The 18,324-nt window shown below is 40.4% G+C and overlaps 1 protein-coding gene across 8 annotated transcripts in view; it reads right to left on the bottom strand.

The window, feature by feature from the left end:
- The window catches only part of LOC118804756 (U2 snRNP-associated SURP domain containing), a 30,901-nt gene that overhangs the window by 7,070 nt on the left and 5,507 nt on the right, over positions 1-18,324 (bottom strand). For 6 of the 8 annotated variants that reach the window (XM_036565388.1, XM_036565390.1, XM_036565389.1 and 3 more), the window contains exons 2-17: positions 17,113-17,211; positions 14,997-15,108; positions 14,730-14,851; positions 13,755-13,822; positions 13,579-13,667; positions 10,594-10,629; positions 10,341-10,423; positions 9,797-9,962; positions 8,895-9,106; positions 6,331-6,374; positions 3,961-4,065; positions 2,866-2,932; positions 2,606-2,772; positions 664-826; positions 293-372; positions 119-206 (exon numbers count right to left, since the gene is read on the bottom strand). In XM_036565388.1, coding sequence (XP_036421281.1) covers positions 119-206; positions 293-372; positions 664-826; positions 2,606-2,772; positions 2,866-2,932; positions 3,961-4,065; positions 6,331-6,374; positions 8,895-9,106; positions 9,797-9,962; positions 10,341-10,423; positions 10,594-10,629; positions 13,579-13,667; positions 13,755-13,822; positions 14,730-14,851; positions 14,997-15,108; positions 17,113-17,211 — 1,701 coding nt within the window. Of the gene's footprint in view, positions 1-118; positions 207-292; positions 373-663; positions 827-2,605; positions 2,773-2,865; positions 2,933-3,960; positions 4,066-6,330; positions 6,375-8,894; positions 9,107-9,796; positions 9,963-10,340; positions 10,424-10,593; positions 10,630-13,578; positions 13,668-13,754; positions 13,823-14,729; positions 14,852-14,996; positions 15,109-17,112; positions 17,212-18,324 lie in introns of those variants that run through there. The other 2 variants (XM_036565395.1, XM_036565396.1) reach the window with 2 other exon arrangements.

The following is an 18,324-nucleotide window of genomic DNA, read 5'->3' as shown; positions in this document are numbered from 1 at the left end:
TACTAAAGTGCCGGTATGGAAATGCGCAGCATAACGAGAGAATATGAAAGCAAGGCCAACAGAGGCTTCAGGAATTACAGGCCACAGCAGCTGAGTAAAAGGGAAGTCGACCACGTACCTTAAAATGCTCCGACTGCAAGTGGCCCTGTATCGTCTTGAAGGTGGCGTTGAGATCAGAGAATATCTGGCAGAGTTTTGCTTCGAAGCTGTGAAGGAACAACAGGAAATACATGAATGAATGATTGATGTGATGAACGAAGCAATGTGCGAAAGGAAAGAGTGATGCACTTACAATTTTCTGTAGTAGGACGCATTAGAGACTTTAGCGGAGGAGTTATACAAGACATCTGACACCAAATACAACCTCGCAATCTGGTGGAAAGCAGAAATACACAATTTTGAATCAAGAAAATCAAGAAACAGAGGGAAAATCTTTCATTCTTGTCATAAGAACAGGTTCGTACACCTCTGCGCTTCCTACTGCGTTGGCACATTTAAAAGCTTACAGCATGAATTTTGCTTTTAATTCACGCTTTTAATATACAGGTTTACATACATATATATATTTGTATCGTATAATACTTCTAAAAAAATGTATACAATGAAAAATGGTTGACGTATAAATGATGCAAACATCTCTATATTACGTCTGAAGTGTCTGACCTTTTTCGGGAGTGGAGTTTTAAGGATGGACAGAGATTCAGCGACACATTCCACGATCTCCTCGGCTGCGTCTGCGTGGGTGAGGCAGAACAGCATGGCCTCAGCAACATCACTCCTCCTCGGGGTGAGGCCACGGAGCATCTCCTCCAGCTTGTCTCTCTCACTGCACAGGGAAACAGGGTTTAAGTGATAGGACCAAAAATCTAATCTACGCAATGTAAACAGGTTTGGTGTCCAAATGTTTCTTCTTTAGTTCAGTGCTGGAGTTACGTGGCTAATGTTGCTAACAAACACTGGAAGTCAATAGCCACCCAAATCTTTTCTCTGAATACAACCCCAAATCCTCTCTCAGTCAGCTCAAACTGCATCCATGCCTTCAGTTAGACGCCACAGACATGTTGATGTGGTTTATGACACAGTATGACTGCAAACAATAAAAATGAACGATTCGCATGACGGATGATGGATGACTTCTGACTCCCCCACAGAATCTGACTCTACATCAGAGGCGCCTATTAGTGACCATGGTCTGAGTCTGGACCCAGACGCTGTCCTATGTGGAGCTGGACCTATAACCGATAAATTATGGAGAATTATTTAATTTCGACGGGGTGGTAGCTTTAGCAGCCCGGGAAACTCACAGACCAATCGCATACTTTGTAAATATCACACGTGACGCTACTCAGCCAATCAGATCTGTGCATTACGATGAGCACTGAGACTCGAGTGAGTGACGCACACACAGGGGAGGGACGAGGCGAGAAACAGTAGCTGGAGAAGAAAGTGAGTCAGAGGGAAGTTATTCACTTTCAGACATTCAGTTGTCGACTGCATAAGATGTTGATATACCTACTAGGCTACTTCAGTAAACAGTATATGGCACTGAATCATGATGCAAGTTAGACATTATGATGTTTCGGACCTTTGGTTAAGGAAATTTTCTCTAACTGGACCACACTGAATTTTAATTAAAGACCCCTGCTCTACATGCACGCACATCACGCAGACAGACACTAAATTACATCTGCAATTTCTGTTCATGTTTTGATGAACAAATCTTCAGATCGGTGATTCACAGTTACTTATAAACAAAAATAATCAGAATTTGGCACAAAACTTGTCCAAAGTGGCTGCACTTTTGAAGTTTCTGAGTTTTCTTTATCATTATGGCTCACAGTAAGTCATGCAGGGTCCTAAACCTCATCAACAAGTCAGTGTGACCTTAATGAAGACTGCGATGCGGTGTGGGGGAAGTTTTGGGGATGTATTTATGGAAAGACTTTGGGTGACTATTGACTTCCTGTACGTCAGTGACAGTAGTCTCAGTACTAATAAGCACACATTAGTGACCGGACCTGTCTTAGCTGCTTAACTACATCCAGGGTAAGGGTAAATTTTAGCTTCAATTTTAAGCCTAAATCTAGTCTATTTGAGATTACTTACCAACTCGACATAGTTTAAAGTAGGGCTGAACGATTAAACATTTTCATATCAAAATCAAAATTCGAAAGAGTGCAATTTTTAAATCGCAAGAGCTGCAATTTTTATCGTATAGTACATTATCAACAATGCTGTCTTAACAAGTTTTAAATGGTGAACTGCCTGTGGATGAGCTGGACCAATCAGAAGCTACGAAACAACCATGTTCTGTTTACGTGACATCACAACTGGTAGTCTGACGAACTCAAGCGTCATGCCAGAGAAAGTGGATATTCTGCTCTTCTTGGCCAAAAAACAGGCCTGGAAATCTAAAATCACTGCATTTAATTCGCAGCTGCAATATTGGTCAGAAAAATCGCAATTAGATATTTTCCCCAAATCGTTCAGCCCTAGTTTTAAGCACGAGTGTGATGATTAAATTAACAGCCTATTAAAACTGAAGGGGGAGAGAAAAACATCCCACTGAAAAACAACACGCTTGGCATCTTTCTGAGGAACATACTCGTCCTTCAGGGATCCCTTCTTGCTGCTTTCCTCTTCGTCGTCATCATCACACTCCTCGTCCTCAGGAGTGCCGTGCAGGTAAGGGTTTAGAGGAGGCGGCCGCCAATAAGAGCCGTTCTTAAACAACCTAAAGTCATCTGTCTTCCATTTAGTTGGAGAATCTCCCTGTGGACGATATTTCAGAGTTTAGTTTCACGACTGAATCTAAATTTGTAGATTTTTAATCACAGATCTGTGTTGATGCTGAATGAGACTCACCTGTAGTATGGAATACAGCTTCCACCTGTAATACACATGAGCTGGGCTCTGATTCTCAAATAAAAACCTGTAGAATACAAAACAATGTTAGTTATTTCTATGCAGAATACATTTCTCTTGCATTTTTGTTCCCAAAAGCCCATTTACACACAAAAAAGATCATAATTCCATTTTTCCAGGACCCAAAAAAAAGTAGCCCACGCTGAAACACTCTTTAAAGGGGAACTCCACCAATTTTTTTAAAATTTCTGCATAATTATATAGTAACATGTCAAAAAAACCCTTTAGAGTGGTTCTGTATGAGATGCTTTATTCTAGAAAATCTTACAGAATCAGAATTGCGATAGGAACCAGACATCTGAGACGTTTAGTGCCTCTTAAAGCTCCTTCCCAGAAAGTTATTACATGAAATGCTTATGAATATGCCCGAAGAGACACTGTCAGTAGTTCTGTCACAAAGTTTTGGTCTAAACGCATTTTAATTCATTTACATCCATTCATGGTGGAGGGGTATATGAAGAGTGTTCTTAGGCAAAATAGTCCCCAAAGAAAACTTATGTTTTTCAGATTGATGGTAAAATAGTTACACTAAAAACTCAGACATGTACATTGTAGTCATACATTTGCATTGTAGTCACTGTGACTCCTGGTTCCCATCACCACCACTGTTAAGAGTCCACAAGTTTCTTTGCAAATTAACCATTTCTTGTCAAACCAATCTGAACGACTTTGTTTACATCTCAACCACTGAATTATGCAGAAATTTCTGAAAAATTGGTGGAATTCCCCTTCAATATGACTAGGCAGAGCTTAAGGTTCTGTTGGGCACAATAGCCAGAATTATGAAATATGTGCCTGTTTTCATGACATCACAAAAACAAGGAATTCAAATCGGGCTGTTTTGGCAGCTAAATATCCACATACAGACTGCATGGATTAAAGGGTCAATGGTACCGTTTACCCACTACATCAAACTCTTAGTTAAGCCAAGACACTTGTTTTTAAATGATATGGGCCCTTTAAAGGGATTACCACAGTAATAAACCATTTATAGACCCGCAAAAAAGTCATCTGAGCAACATCACCGAAACTTGCCTGTATAAAGGATTGTTGATTTCTCTGTTCATGATCATGGCCTCAAACATGGGTCCCTCACGCACCACAAACTCGATCATTCGGTGGATGAGACAGAGCAAATTCCTACAAGAAAAACACAGTTAAAGCGAAACAGATTCAGAGCCAGCACCAACAGCCACACCACAAGCACTGCTAACGCTACGACATTACCTCGAACTGACAGCAGCTTACTGCCCCTGGCACATACAACAGTTCTAACTCAGTGTTACTGTATATAAAAGTACTCAGGAAGAAAAGATCTGAGCAGAAACTTTAGCAAGTAAGATTTAAAACTGACTGTCAGACTAAGAATGAGGAAAACTATAATGCTTTGATTCAATAGTGCTACTAAATCACAGCCATAGCATTGCTCCCTCACTGCACATGTAACCTCACCTTCTAATAAGTCACTACTTAGATTATAAGGCCAAGTGACATTTCTTAAAGCTTTTGACAATGGAAAAAGTGTGGATGGAGAGAGAAGAGAAACCATATTAACATTTCTATTCTGCCATTTAAGAGTATTAGGGTTTATTTTGGACCTGCCCCCCCTCAAAGTGGGCAATAAAACAAAATGAGTGTTTTTTTAGGGTGTCAAAATGTACTGTAACACAAATCACAAAGTATTGGAGCCGATCATACCAATGTCAGGCAATCATTCTGTATACTTTCCCCAATCCATCCTGTGACGCTTTTCTGGTCCCTCGCTGCTGCAGACAGTTCAACTTGTGCTGCTCACCAAGGCCAATGTCAAAGGTCACTGAGACTACGGGGATTGGGTGGCTGTTTGTTTTGACCCATGCTACTGAGGCAGTTGGAGTGAGCAATAGCCAGAGGCAGCTTGGGTAAATAACACTGTATGCAGTTTTACTGTGTGTCGTTTAAAAGAACGGCGCATTACTAACTACCTGCCTTACCAGCTTGAACAAACCTACCAATGGAAGGAGGAGTGAAAGTGCAGGGCATGCCTTAGAACAACCTATACACACATTAGGGCTGTCACGATTCCCCAGCTACACTACATCAGCGATTCGAATATTCTTTCTCGATGAATCTGCAATGATTATTTGGAATTTTTTATAAATTTGCTTGTTTTAAAACTGTTCAAATATAAAGTGTGGGGCCGGATTCACACAAACATCCAGAAGAAAGAACAAAAAGAAAGAAAAAAAAACAAACACAAAATAGTCTCATCTGTCTGTCCCCTGGGCTCCGATGGTGGCCACAAGAACCGGCAGGAAGGCGGGGCCCAAGCTCTGAGTGGCGACGAAGCCCGACGAGAACGGTGGGGAGAGAACAGCGAGTTAATGGGGGACGGTGCACGAGTCCCGAGCCCTGCCTCCTGGGCGAAGCCTCAAGTCCCGCAGTGAGGCCACTTTAATTTGCCTCACGTTTGACCCGGGTGGCCGGACTGCCGAACAGGGGGCGGGGCCCGGGCGGCGGAGTTCGGGAGTCGCTTCCCGCCTTTGTGCGTCTCGTTGTTGTCATCCTTGTCCTCCCCTCTCTGGTGGCTGATGTCCTCCTCCCGCCGTCACTCGCTTTGGGATTCGCGCACCATCCCCCACTAACTCGCGGTTCTCTCCCCGCTGCCCTTGCTCTGAGTTTATATATGTCACATAAGAGTTTCTTTCTCACGACGTTTTGTGAATCCAGCGTCTGCTGGACATCCCTAGCTATAATAATCACACTATGTCTTAATATGCTTTTTCTCAGCATATCATGAATATTACCACTACTTAAAGAACACTCACCTCCATGTCTCACTGCAGAGTGTTCTTAATCCTGGTTAAGTGCGGAATTTAAAATTATAGTATTTTATTAAAATGTGGCACTAATGGATCTTCTTCCTTGTTCCAACATCAAACTTCGAAAGAAAAAATATCTGGAATGGAACGGCTCTGCATAGTTCATTATGGCTCAGTTGATGCCTAATAGTTGGCCGTAAAATGGACGCGTCGTAAAGATCTGACTCCTTATTTATCTGTTAAAATAACTGGCAGATTACTAAACTACTACCATGATCCACAGTGACAGCCCTATTAGACACAGACAGACAAACAGGACAGTATGAAACACTGATGTACTTTAACAGACATGTCAGATGTTTCCAAAGCTACCGTCTTATAATTTATGAAATATTCACTTTCCTCAGAATGCGTTGTTGTACACATGTAGTCCAGAAGTGTGTGCATGTATGGAAAAAAAGAGAGTTAGTGTGTGTGTTCATGCACGGCCTCAACTGCTGCTCACCCAAACGGCTCTCTGGTAGCATGCATATGCCCAATCAAGCAAACTATAGAGATGTTCTCTACATTTCATATGAATTTGGAAAAAAAGAAAAACATGTACCTTTCTGTTGGGATAACCACTTTGACTATGGCTTGCGACAGAGTCTGGATATGAAGTCACATCAGATAATAAACATAGAATATATGTGAGTATTGTTAAAAAGGAACAAGCATAATTACTATATGCAACATACTCCTACAAACAACAAAACGTGTTCTACGGTGGTCAGTTTTAAAACTTATAACTGAACTAGCTCCTCAAGTGTAAAAAAAATTTTAAAAAAGGAACTGCGCTAAACTCAAACATACATTCTACAGCACATTTACTACTGATCTGAATATGTTTAATGCTTATTATAATGAAAAATAACTCTAGTACTCTAATATAAAGGAAAAAACAAACAGAACAAGAGCATGGCATCATTTTAATTCGCTTTGAAGAAATAACATCAAGGCCTACAGGATATTAAAAAGGTGATTTTTCATTCTAAAACACTTACCGGTACCTTTGTATAGAACTTACACTAATTTACAGCTAACTAATATGATGACTGAGTAAACCTGCTGAAATGGGCCATGTTCCTCACAGCTGGCTGACTCTGGTAAACTACGGTTCAATAGCATGGCTGTGCTGTAGAGCAGTCACGATTGCTCAGTTTGTTGAGGTAAATTTGACTGAAATCGATAAATAAATAAATAAATAAATCTATTCAAATGTGACTCCTTGACGAATCGGCAGTGATCAGGTGGTCAGTTTGCATGATGATAATGCATATTTTATCTCACTGCTCTCCCTAACAGTAACAAACTGAGGCTGACGGACACTCTTTCATATTCATTTGTTCAAAATCTCATTGAGTGGTTTAGTGCGAAATACTCCGTAATAGAGAAACGGAATCGTTCACAGTAGCCACGTTTACATGCAGCCTAATAATCCGTTAATAATCCGACTAATAGCTCAATCGGAATAGAACACGTCCATGTAAACACCTCAGTCGGAATAGTCTAGTCCGATTGAGGCCATTCAGAATACAGTCTCTATCTGACTGATCGAGGTGGGTAATCCTGTAAATAATCGTTAAATAGAAGAATAATATCCGTGTAAACGCCTGTATCTGATTACATTCCCTATCGGAAAGTCTAAGTCCGTTCTGATCATGTTCGTCGCATCATAGTGAAAGTTTATACCGTTCAACATGGCGGAGCAGAAACTGGTCTGCAGAGGAGACGAAGTTTATGCTCTGGTCTTTAAAAGACGGCGGTGGGACGGACGTCCAGCTTATGTGTCTCAGAACACGACGTCTTCCTCTCGGCCTTCTTTAATAAGGACATGTGAAGGACGTTTTCCTGAGTCTGACACCATTTTAAAGCAGTTAAAAACACAAGCGCTGCTCACTGCTGCTCATCTCACTCTGACTGGACTCACGTGATGCTGGTTGTCATGGTAACGTCTACACTAAGCGCTACTTCACGCATGCGCGTCATTTGGGATCTGATCACTTGTAGTGAGCATGTAAACGAAGATTTTCATCAGATCGTTGAGTAGAGTGAGAATAAACACCTCAGTCTGAATCTGTGATCAGAATGTATTCAATCGGATTGGCAAAATCTTTGCATGTAAACACAGCCATTGGTGGTGATAGGAACCAGATGTCCACCTCTATAAGCTCCCTCACAGAAAGCTATTACATGAAATGGTTATCAACACGCTGATCTATGCTTTATGATAGGTTTAGGTCTAAAACTTATAAGTGGTGGAGGGAGACATGCAGGGCGCTGTGAGGCAAAATAGTCCCCAAAAAAATTTATTATTTTAGGTTTTCCACTATTTTTCCATTATCAACATTCCGTATAAAACTCAGAAGACACGTATGGGTTCACTGGTGGATTTGGACAGTAAATAAAATGTCTATCGCTGCTGTCAGAAGAAAATCTTGTATCTCTGTTTTTGTCGTTTTTCAGTTTTTGACAGTGTGAAAATGCCTGTTGCTCCTTATATTGTGTGCAAATTTCTTGAAGACTGGACCAAAAGAAATGGCCCAAAATGAACTGGAAAAAAGTCCAGTTCCATTGACTTACATTAAAAGGAAAGCAAGTTTTTTCCCTTCTCCAGTAAAGCTATCATCTTGGAGATACGAGGTTTTCTTCCAACAACAGCGATATATTTGTGTTGTAGTCATGGTGACCCCTGCTTCCTATCACCACCACTGAAAAGACAGAGTCTCTATAATCAACCATTTCACACCAAACCACTCTGAATCACTCTGTTGAACAGTCTTGGATAAAAATAGGTAGAATTCCCTTTAAATAAGTCTTCGTAAAGGCTTCCTTGTCCCAGTGAATCATTTCGGAACTGCTGAAAGGCTCTGAGTGGTTTGTTATTATTCAGTTAAGTCCAATTTTATTGAAAGATGTAGTACTGTAGCGTCTTCAGCTTTCTTAATCTTCAGCTCCAGCACTCAGTTTATTTTAAAATGATCTAACCAAAGCCAGCAGGCTATAAGGAACATCGCCCTGTTCTTAGAAACAAATGCACTCAAAGAAGAAAATAAGGAACCTCATGTTCTTTCCTTAACTAACAACACTAATCAAAAGCACTGTTTCTCTGCCGCATTGCCAAGTTACCTTCTCAAACTCCTCTTTGTTCTTGGGCGGAGGAGGCATTGGAGCGTTTGGGTTCTTCAGCCTCTCTTTGGGCTGAGCGTTGAAGGGCAGGCCGGAGGGCGGAGGGGGAAGAGTGTGCTCCATCATGGAGGGGGGAATGTAAATGGGGTGAGGTGGAATTGGCACGCCTTTGCCCCATCCCAGTTTCATTTCAAAGTTCATTATCATTTTTCCTGAAACAGAAAACGTCTCATGAGTATAAACAGACTAACACGCCATTAGTGACAAAACATCACTGTCAACTTCATAACTAACAATAACACCAGAACCGTATAAACACAAACTGCTTCCCGAAAACAGTCACAGCACATTCTGAAACAAGTTAGGCTCTGAGGTGAACTAAATGAGCCAGGGGAAAAAAAAGAAGATAATATAATAATAAGGCAATATTTATTCACTATCAGCACCCAATCACCTCAAATCTTTATATTAATATCATTTACCACTGGCAAAATTTATACTGCTGAACTGGAAGGACAGAAACAAAATTTCAATAAAGCACTGGGTTGGGGTGGTGATGTGGCCAAGAAATACTGGCCTGGGGAAAAAAAAATTATATATATATATATATATATATATATATATATATATATATATATATATATATAAAATAAATAAATAAATAAACTAAATACTGAAGTGCCACATTTTGGGGAAAACATATTTAAGTGAGCTCTCTCTGGAGAATGTGTTATGATATTGGATTACATGAATACTCTTAATACACCAACAGAAACTCATCTGGAGCTGTGACTGGTTGGAGGACTCATTTGCATTTTCATTTGCAAGTCGCCCAAATCTTCCTTGGCTCTGAAGTGCACAGGGGTGGAATACGGGTTATATCAGAAATGAATTATCTGTACCATTTAAGTGTTTAAGCGCTCGTTCTGCATCTCTCCTTGTCATGAATGCGACAAAGCCACAGTTCCTCTCCCTGGCCCTCTCCTCATCCGTCCTGGGCCACATGATCTTCACACTGGCCAGAGGACCATAGCGGCCAAACTCCTGACAGAGCATCTCCTCATTCATCTAGAATCACAGACAGCAACATATCAGAGACTTTTTCATGTACACTACTGCCAGTGGTGATACATAAACAAGAAACTGGGACCAAATTTAATTTATTTAGCATTACAGAGAAAAACATTTCTGTAAAAAGGTACAAATGTAATAGAATAGAAATACTCCTTCCAGAGTGCAATAAATATATAAAATATCAGTTTAGAACATCGACCAAATCTAAAGATTCGTCCAATGTCGACGACTGCTTAAAGAAAATATCTGTCAATAGAGATATGATTCCGATATCGCTGTGCATCCCTACTAGACACGGAATTTTCCCTCATTTATAATCTTCCTGCTACAACAAAATAGCAGGGCGACTCAAACACACAATAACGCAGTTACCTGAGGATTTATATTTCCCAAGTAAAGGTTTGTGGTTGATGGGTCACCAACGTCGTGTGAGCCCGGAGCAGAGTCATCCAAAACTGAAAAACCAAAAGCACTAGTTGATCAACTCACAGGGTCACCTGGGTTTAATTTATCTTCACCACCATCACCATCATCATCATCATCATCATTCATCCATCCATGACAGATTACACACACAGCCAAATGCTCAAGTGATTGCATTACACAGTATATAAAGCAAAATTACCACTGGACGGACGGTTTCTTCGTGAAGAACCATCCGCTAAAAGAAGCAGAAAAGCAGTGTAAATTTTGTTTCCACGATAAAACACACACACGCTGCTATATAGTGGGAGTGGCCACGACATGAAGGAGCAGCGTTTTCACAAGTGAGTTCAACAGGCTTAAAGTCCAGAGTTCAAAGGCCAATTTATAGTCTAGGCAACAAGTGTCGCTTGACAAAAACTGTGGCTGACAGACGTCGCAGCGCTGTAGGCTTTCACAGTCCTGCGCCAGCGAGAAAACGCCTTAATAGAACATCATCCGCAGTGAAAACCGCACAGAACAGAAAACGGCTGCGGCAGTGAAACTGCATTAACAGCAGGAGCTGCAGTGTCGCTACAGCAACCAGAAATACTGCTTGTTTTTTTTCACACTCATGTTTAACTCAAGTTCACACAGGGTTGCCAGATTCACGGTTTACCCAAAAATTCCAGTCAGTCTGAAAGTACTTTGTAAAGTAATTGCAGTCGTGGAAAAAGGTAAAAAAATGAAAACAAATCTTTTTACAAATGTATATTGATCACAGTTCTGAATACATGGCAACCCGTTCTATTTCTGAAAGTAGCAGAGCAGCCAGAATGTAAACAAAGCCTCACACCGTGACCAGAGCTTGAGTTTCAATCCAATCAGAGTGTCCGACGAGGCCTGCGACGAGGCCTGCGACACCCTAGCAGACACAAATTTTGTTTCTTTTATGCAATTTATTTTTGGTCAAGCGGCGCCTGTCGCCTGGACGATAAATTGGCCTTAAGTCTAACAGACAACCCCTAATAAATCCCCACTGACATATCTAGTGCTGGGTGATACGGATGAAATTCAATATCACAAGATTTTCCAAGTATATCACTGAACGACAGCATCATATGATATATAGACTGGGATTAATGCTTACATATTTAATAGATTTTACATTGTTTAAAACAGTATGAGGCACCCAGTTAGTGCCATACCTTGCAGTTAACTGTCAGGCCCTGGATTCCACATGGAAAAACTAAAAACCTGCACTGCTACTGTTTTATGCGCATTATATGACGGTGTATCAGCATCACAGCAGGAGTGGTGATATGGAAAAATAATACGATACTAGAACAGACAAAAAAAGCACCAGCAGAGCCACCTAAAGACTAACTCCACAGTGATTTCTGTTCCACACCCTGCACAGCACTAAATCCTAATTGTGCTCTCTCTGTAATGAGACATGCAGCTGGTTAGTGCTCTCTAAACTGTCGGGACTCCACACTAATGCTGCCCCGTCATCCCGGGGATGATAAAAATAGCACAAAGGATGGTGTTTAAACCATTTTGGGACGCTTCAGAGACAACCTGCGTCCACAATCTCAGCATCTAATGTCTGTTTTTAATTCGCTTTATCAGTACAATCTTAAAACAGACTGTGCTTCAAGCGTTCTTTAGTAAATAAAAGCGCTCCATATAGAACCAAAGAAGCTCAAAGAACCCTCTGCGTGATTAAATGGTTCTTTGCATCATGAAACAGCTCTTTGGATTGATGGAAGATGTGCATTTATGTGCTACAGACGGTTCTGTATAGAACCTTTTTGAAAAGGGTTAGCACCCAAAAGGGTTCTACTATTGTTACACGTTTGACACCGTAACAATAGAAGAACCCTTGTGGGTGCTTTGTGGACAGAACCATCTACAGCACATTCTCCATCAATCTGAAGAACGCTTTCACAATGTAAAGAACCCTTTAGTCATGCATCATTCTTTGAGCATCCATGGTTCTATCTAGAACCATTTTCTTTACTAAAGAACCCTTGAAGAACCGTGATGTGTGTGTAGCACACAATTTCTACCACAATGCTAATTTCCATGGACAACATGGACAATTAAAGCTTGAGAGATTCTCTGTAATCTGGTTTATTATGGCAGCAATATTCACTGATCGTAATCCAGCGCTTGTTGTGTTCAGTGATTAGCCAATAAGGTCACATCGTGCCCCAATATTTAACCCTTTCAGCCCACATTATGTTCCAGGGCACCAAGATGATCTTAATCTATTCTTACTCTAAAACCAGTCGTAAATGATGAGAAATCAAACGATCATCGTCGTATTACAGGAAACGGTTATTGCTAGAAAATCCGAACACAACTTAAATTTACGGTTTTGCGTTTCGGGAATGCAGTCAAGAATAAAGTGGCGTTTTAAAACGTTGAAATGTTCAGTTACAGAGTTTCTGATACACACACTCATACTTACACATATTGCTGTTGTCGGAAGAAAACCTCGTATCTCCATTTTTGTTGTTTTTCAGTTTTTGACATAATTTGAAAATACCTGTTGTCCTTTACATTGTGTGTAAATTTCATGATGAATGGACTGAAAGAAACGGCTGGAAATTACTTGGAAAAACGTCTGGTTCCATTGACTTACATTAAAAGTAAAGTATGTTTTATCCTTCTCCTGTAAAGTTGCCATTGTCGAGATACAAGGTTTTCTTATGACAAGAGCGATATAAACGCATGTGTTTGCATGAATGTATGTATAAAAACGTATGCGCTTGTTAACTGTGTTAACGTATGTATTGTGTGTGTTGCTATCTGTCGTTTCATTTTTGAGAATTTTTCTGAGAACAAAAAAATTAATAGAGAAATGTAACGTGATTTTAGACGGTCAATTTTCACCTTGGGACAACTGACAAAATTTTGGGAGCTCTGAAAAAGAGTTCTGCTTTAAATGCTGACAATATAAAACATACTGAAGCATAATTTATCCCAACAACGACAAAATATTCGTCATATTTCCCACCCCTTTATCACGATATACCGATATCAGCGACATATCGCCCAGCACTACATACAAATGTCCCCTACACATAATCCTGAGCTTAACAAAAATATTCCTATTACAACGTGTCATACATTACACTACTCTGCAGTTATATCATCTATATTTCATGTGAATAAAACAAGTTTTGAATAATATACTTACACGATCTTCTTCCCTCCATGGCTGACACAGGCTCAAATCTACTGACTCTCCCCTTCAACCGGTGGCGTTCATCACGCTCCTCCTGGATCCTACAGAACAACACAGACCACGCATCTTTTTCTGCACCCATTACAAGTTGCCTTTACTTCCACACAAAGGCAGCAGAGAAGACTTACTGTTTAAGCTCCTCTTTGAAAAGTTCAAGGTTGCTCTTTTTCTTTTCTTTCTCTCCTTTCTTTGACGCCTTGGGAAGTTTAAAGAACAAAATTATTACATATTTACAAGACAAGACGTATCTACACCGATCAGGCATAACATTATGACCACCTCCTTGTTTCTACGCTCCATTTCTTGTCCATTTTATCAGCTCCACTTACTATATAGCACTTTGTAGTTCTACAGTTACAGAGAGGACTTCTTCAGTGGTCAGGACCCCCATAGACCCTCACAGAGCAGGTACTATTTGGGTGGTGGATCATTCTCAGCACTGCAGTGACACTGACGTGGTGGTGGTGTGTTAGTGTGTGTTGCGCTGGTCTGAGTGGATCAGACACAGCAGTGCTGCTGGAGTTTTTAAACACTGTGTCCACTCACTGTCCACTCTATTAGACACTCCTACCTTGTCAGTCCACCTTGTAGATGTAAAGTCAGAGACGATAGCTCATCTGCTGCTGCACAGTTTGTGTTGGTCATCCTCTAGTCCTTCATCAGTGGTCACAGGACGCTGCCCACAGGACGCTGTTGGCTGGATATTTTTGGTTGGTGGACTATTCTCAGTCCAGCAGTGACACTGAGGTGTTTAAAAACTCCAGCAGCACTGCTGTGTCTGATCCACTCAGACCAGCGCAACACACACTAACACACCACCACCACGTCAGTGTTACTGCAGTGCTGAGAATGATCCACCACCCAAATAGTACCTGCTCTGTGAGGGTCCATGGGGGTCCTGACCACTGAAGAACAGGGTAAAAGGGGGCTAACAAAGTATCAGAGAAACAGATGGACTACAGTCTGTAACTGTAGAACTACAAAGTGCACCTATATAGTAAGTGGAGCTGATAAAATGGCCAGTCAGTGTAGAAACAAGGAGGTGGTCAGAATGTTATTCCTGATCGGTTTGTATTTAAAAAGCACAAAAAATGAATACTTACGTTACGTTTGTCTAACGCAAGAAACTGTGGAGGTGTTTCCAGGGGCAGAAAACTTTTGGCCTCCAAAACTCTTGATTTTGGTTTGTAGAGCTTTCCTCTCTTATCATCAGCTGCAGCTTCCTCTGCGAGTGAGAAGGAGAAACACGTGCAAACAAGTGCACAACACATGCTGCTACTCTAGGATAAATGCAAGTTGCAGTGACCAAACATACGGTCACATGCAATTGATTGGCAACCGTGAAATGACAAATTCAGGATGCAGTTTACCTTTGCTGGCATTAGCGATGCCCCCTCGGACAAACGTCTTGACTCTGCCTTCACCTCCTTCAAAGGCAGCGAGGAATTCCTCATAGATTTCTGCAGCTGCTTTTTCATCCTCCTGTTAACGTTCAGCACAACATCGTATTTAACTAAATAATCTACTGAAGACAAATAAACCATCTTGAAGGCAGTGGTTCTCAAACCGGTCCTCAGGGACACTAGACGGTCCACATTTTTGCTCTACCGCACGTGCAGCGAGTTGGGTTGGAGCGAAAACCTGGGCTGTCTGGGGGTCTGGTTTGAGAACCACAACATTCGCTTTGTATTACTGTTTTAATTTGGACGTATCCAGAGAAACTCCACGCTGCACATTCTTCAGAATCAGAATCAGAATCAAGCTTTACTGGCCAGGTTTGCTGACACATACAAGGAATTTGGTTTTGGTTACAGGAGCTCACAGTGCTCAGTATCAGACAGACATTTACATGTAGTAAAAATAAATAAATAAATAAATAAATAAATATTCTAAGTATTCAAAGTATTCTTCTAACTGTTCCCATTACAGAATGCGCATTTAATTCAAAAACTCAACATGAATGTGCATAAACAAACAAAAGCTAATGAATATTTAGCTGTCATGGTAAAACCCACATGATCCGTATGATGAAAAAGCTACATCAGAAACAACAATCAATTAAAGCCACATTTTCTTGTCTTCAAAAAATGCCAATACACTGTAGATCCTTAAAGGGGAACTCCAACTATCTATGTTGTGGCATTTGTGCCTAATTAAATGGTTAATGAAGTTCTTTAAAAGAATTGTTCACAGTGGTGGTGATAGGAACCAGACGTCCACCTCTAAAAGCTCCCTCACAGAAAGTTACTACATGAGATGATAATCACTACACTGCCGGATGTCTGAGACAATAAGTGTGTTTACATGCACTCAATAATCCAATCATAATCAGATCTCTGCAGTTGGATCTGATTATTCAAATGGTCACGTAAACACCACACTCAAATCTAGAAATCTGATTAAGAAATCTGATAGAGAGGCGGGATTTTAGCTCAGTGATCAGATTTCTCAGTGCTTGTAACTCTTACTCTGATTTCTTTCGGATTTCAGTCTGCGCATGAGTGAACACAGACTGCGGTACCAGAAATAAGCATCAGCGTCGCCGCGAGACGCAGCAAAACACTTTCGGAGCGGCGCTGAAACCAAACACGAAATGAAGGATTTAAATGTTCTTCATCTTCCAGATGATCTATGTTCATATTTTCAGGAAAAGTGGCGCAAGGTTTAAAGAAAAGCTGCAGCATGAAGTCTGAGTTCACGTTACGTTTACGTCACGTCTTCTTCTGTGAGTTTACTGGAGCAGAAATCTGATTACTGTCTGACTCATGTAGACCTGGAGTTTCCCCTTTATCTGATTACTCAAGTGCACGAAAACGTATTGCTGACAAAATCTGATTTCCTTCAGTTATCGGATAATTAAGTGCACTCCCTCTTTTACGACAGTTTTGAGACGGTTTTTGTCTGGAAACATATTTTTTAAAACTCATCCATGGTGGAGGGATACGTGCAGGCTGTTGTGAGGTAAAATAGATCCAAAAGAAAACTTATTATGTCAGATTTTCCACTATTTTCCATCATCAACATTCCATATAAACTCAGAAGACTCGTGTAGGTTCACTGGTGGTTCTGGATAGTAAATAAAATGTCTATATCTGTGTTGTAGTCATGGCGACCCCTGGTTCCTATCACCACCACTGTAAAGACATCTGAACCATTTCACACCAAACCACCCTGAATCTCTCTGATTACATCTCACACACTGAACTACGCACCGAGTTTCACGCATTTAACTTTTTTGTTTGATAATGTTTGTGGTAATATGTGAGCTAAAGGCCAAAAAGACAAGATACTATATAACTAAAAACGGTAGTTCTACATTTTTTATGCATTTTCTTATGTTACACTAAATTTTATTTAAAGGTTTTAGGCAGCCATGCTTTAGACCTCCTATGTGACTAGCAATCTACCCAGAACTGACCAAGTAATACTAGAATTACAAGCAAAATCCTATGAAATATATTAGATTTAAAGATTTAACACACTCACCTTCTTCTTGAGCTCATCTTGCTCCTTTTTGCTCAGGGTTCTTTTAGCCACAGCCATCTTGCCAATGCTGAAGGCTTTCAACTTGCTTTCCAGCAAAGCCTGAAAGAAAGAAAAACCAAAGTATATTACAACATTTACGGTATTCACTATAGAAAACAGGAACAAAGCAGGCTGAGACACACACTCTATTCTCTTTCCCTAAGAGTCAGACAGTGTCTGAAACCACCTGGAGCATCTGAAAAACAGGAAACAGCAGCATCGGTTCATTTTTTTTTTCTTATTTTTTGAGGCTAAACTGTTTTAACCATCCCTGATCTACAGAGCGCCTAAGAAGTCTTCACACCGTACACTCTTAAAGATGGTTCTTCAAGGGTTCTTCAGTAAAGAAAAATGGTTCTATGAAGAATTATGAACACTCCTGGTTCAAACTCCAGCAGAAGGATTCTGAAAGAGCTGCAGCTCTTTAGCGGTCTTTTTGGAAAGTCCAGTTAAGAGGCCATTACAGTCGTCCACCCTAGCCTCTTCAACTCCTTGGGACCAGTGGTGGTTCCAAAATGCATTTCGTCATATTCTTCATAACTTTCATATTTCATAAGCTCCATTCTAAAGGTGGGGGTCGTATGAGAGCTGTAACTGTCTTCTCTCCAGTCAAATAGATGGGTGATGTCATTTTAAACCCCTTATAATAAAAGAAGCTGAACTTTTCTACTGAAAGTCGACCCATTTTTCCACAAATCTGGGCTATAAACTATAAACAGATGGCGTCTCTTCAGTGATCTGCTCTGTAAACATTATTTTTATAAAATAATACAAAGAGCGTCTAAGATTTTTGGCTTTCAGTAGTAAATTGTAAGCATATAGCAATATGTGGTGATCATAAAACATGTTCTGTTAATTTATTATTTTTTTTTACAAAAAAACAAATAAATAAAAAAAAATTATTTCATGCAGTTACTGAATAATTAGCCTTATGATTTGGTCATGTAAATTAAGACAGACAAACCAAAATATACCCTGGAGAATATGAGGTTAAAAGCACACTGTTTCTGGCATGTAGTTGACACAGCAGCAGTAGCACTTTAAAAAAAGGTTCTTTAAGTGTTCTTTAGTGAAGAAAGACTGTTTCTTTTAAGACATTATAAACGTATGTGAAATGCTCTCTTTAGGATCCTATTCGCTTGTTCGTTCTTGAGAAATAAGTTTGGTGAATGA

This window comes from Colossoma macropomum, unplaced genomic scaffold (assembly GCF_904425465.1).
Source record: "Colossoma macropomum unplaced genomic scaffold, Colossoma_macropomum, whole genome shotgun sequence".
Lineage (NCBI taxonomy): Eukaryota > Metazoa > Chordata > Actinopteri > Characiformes > Serrasalmidae > Colossoma > Colossoma macropomum.
This window is presented reverse-complemented; position numbering and strand designations above follow the sequence as displayed.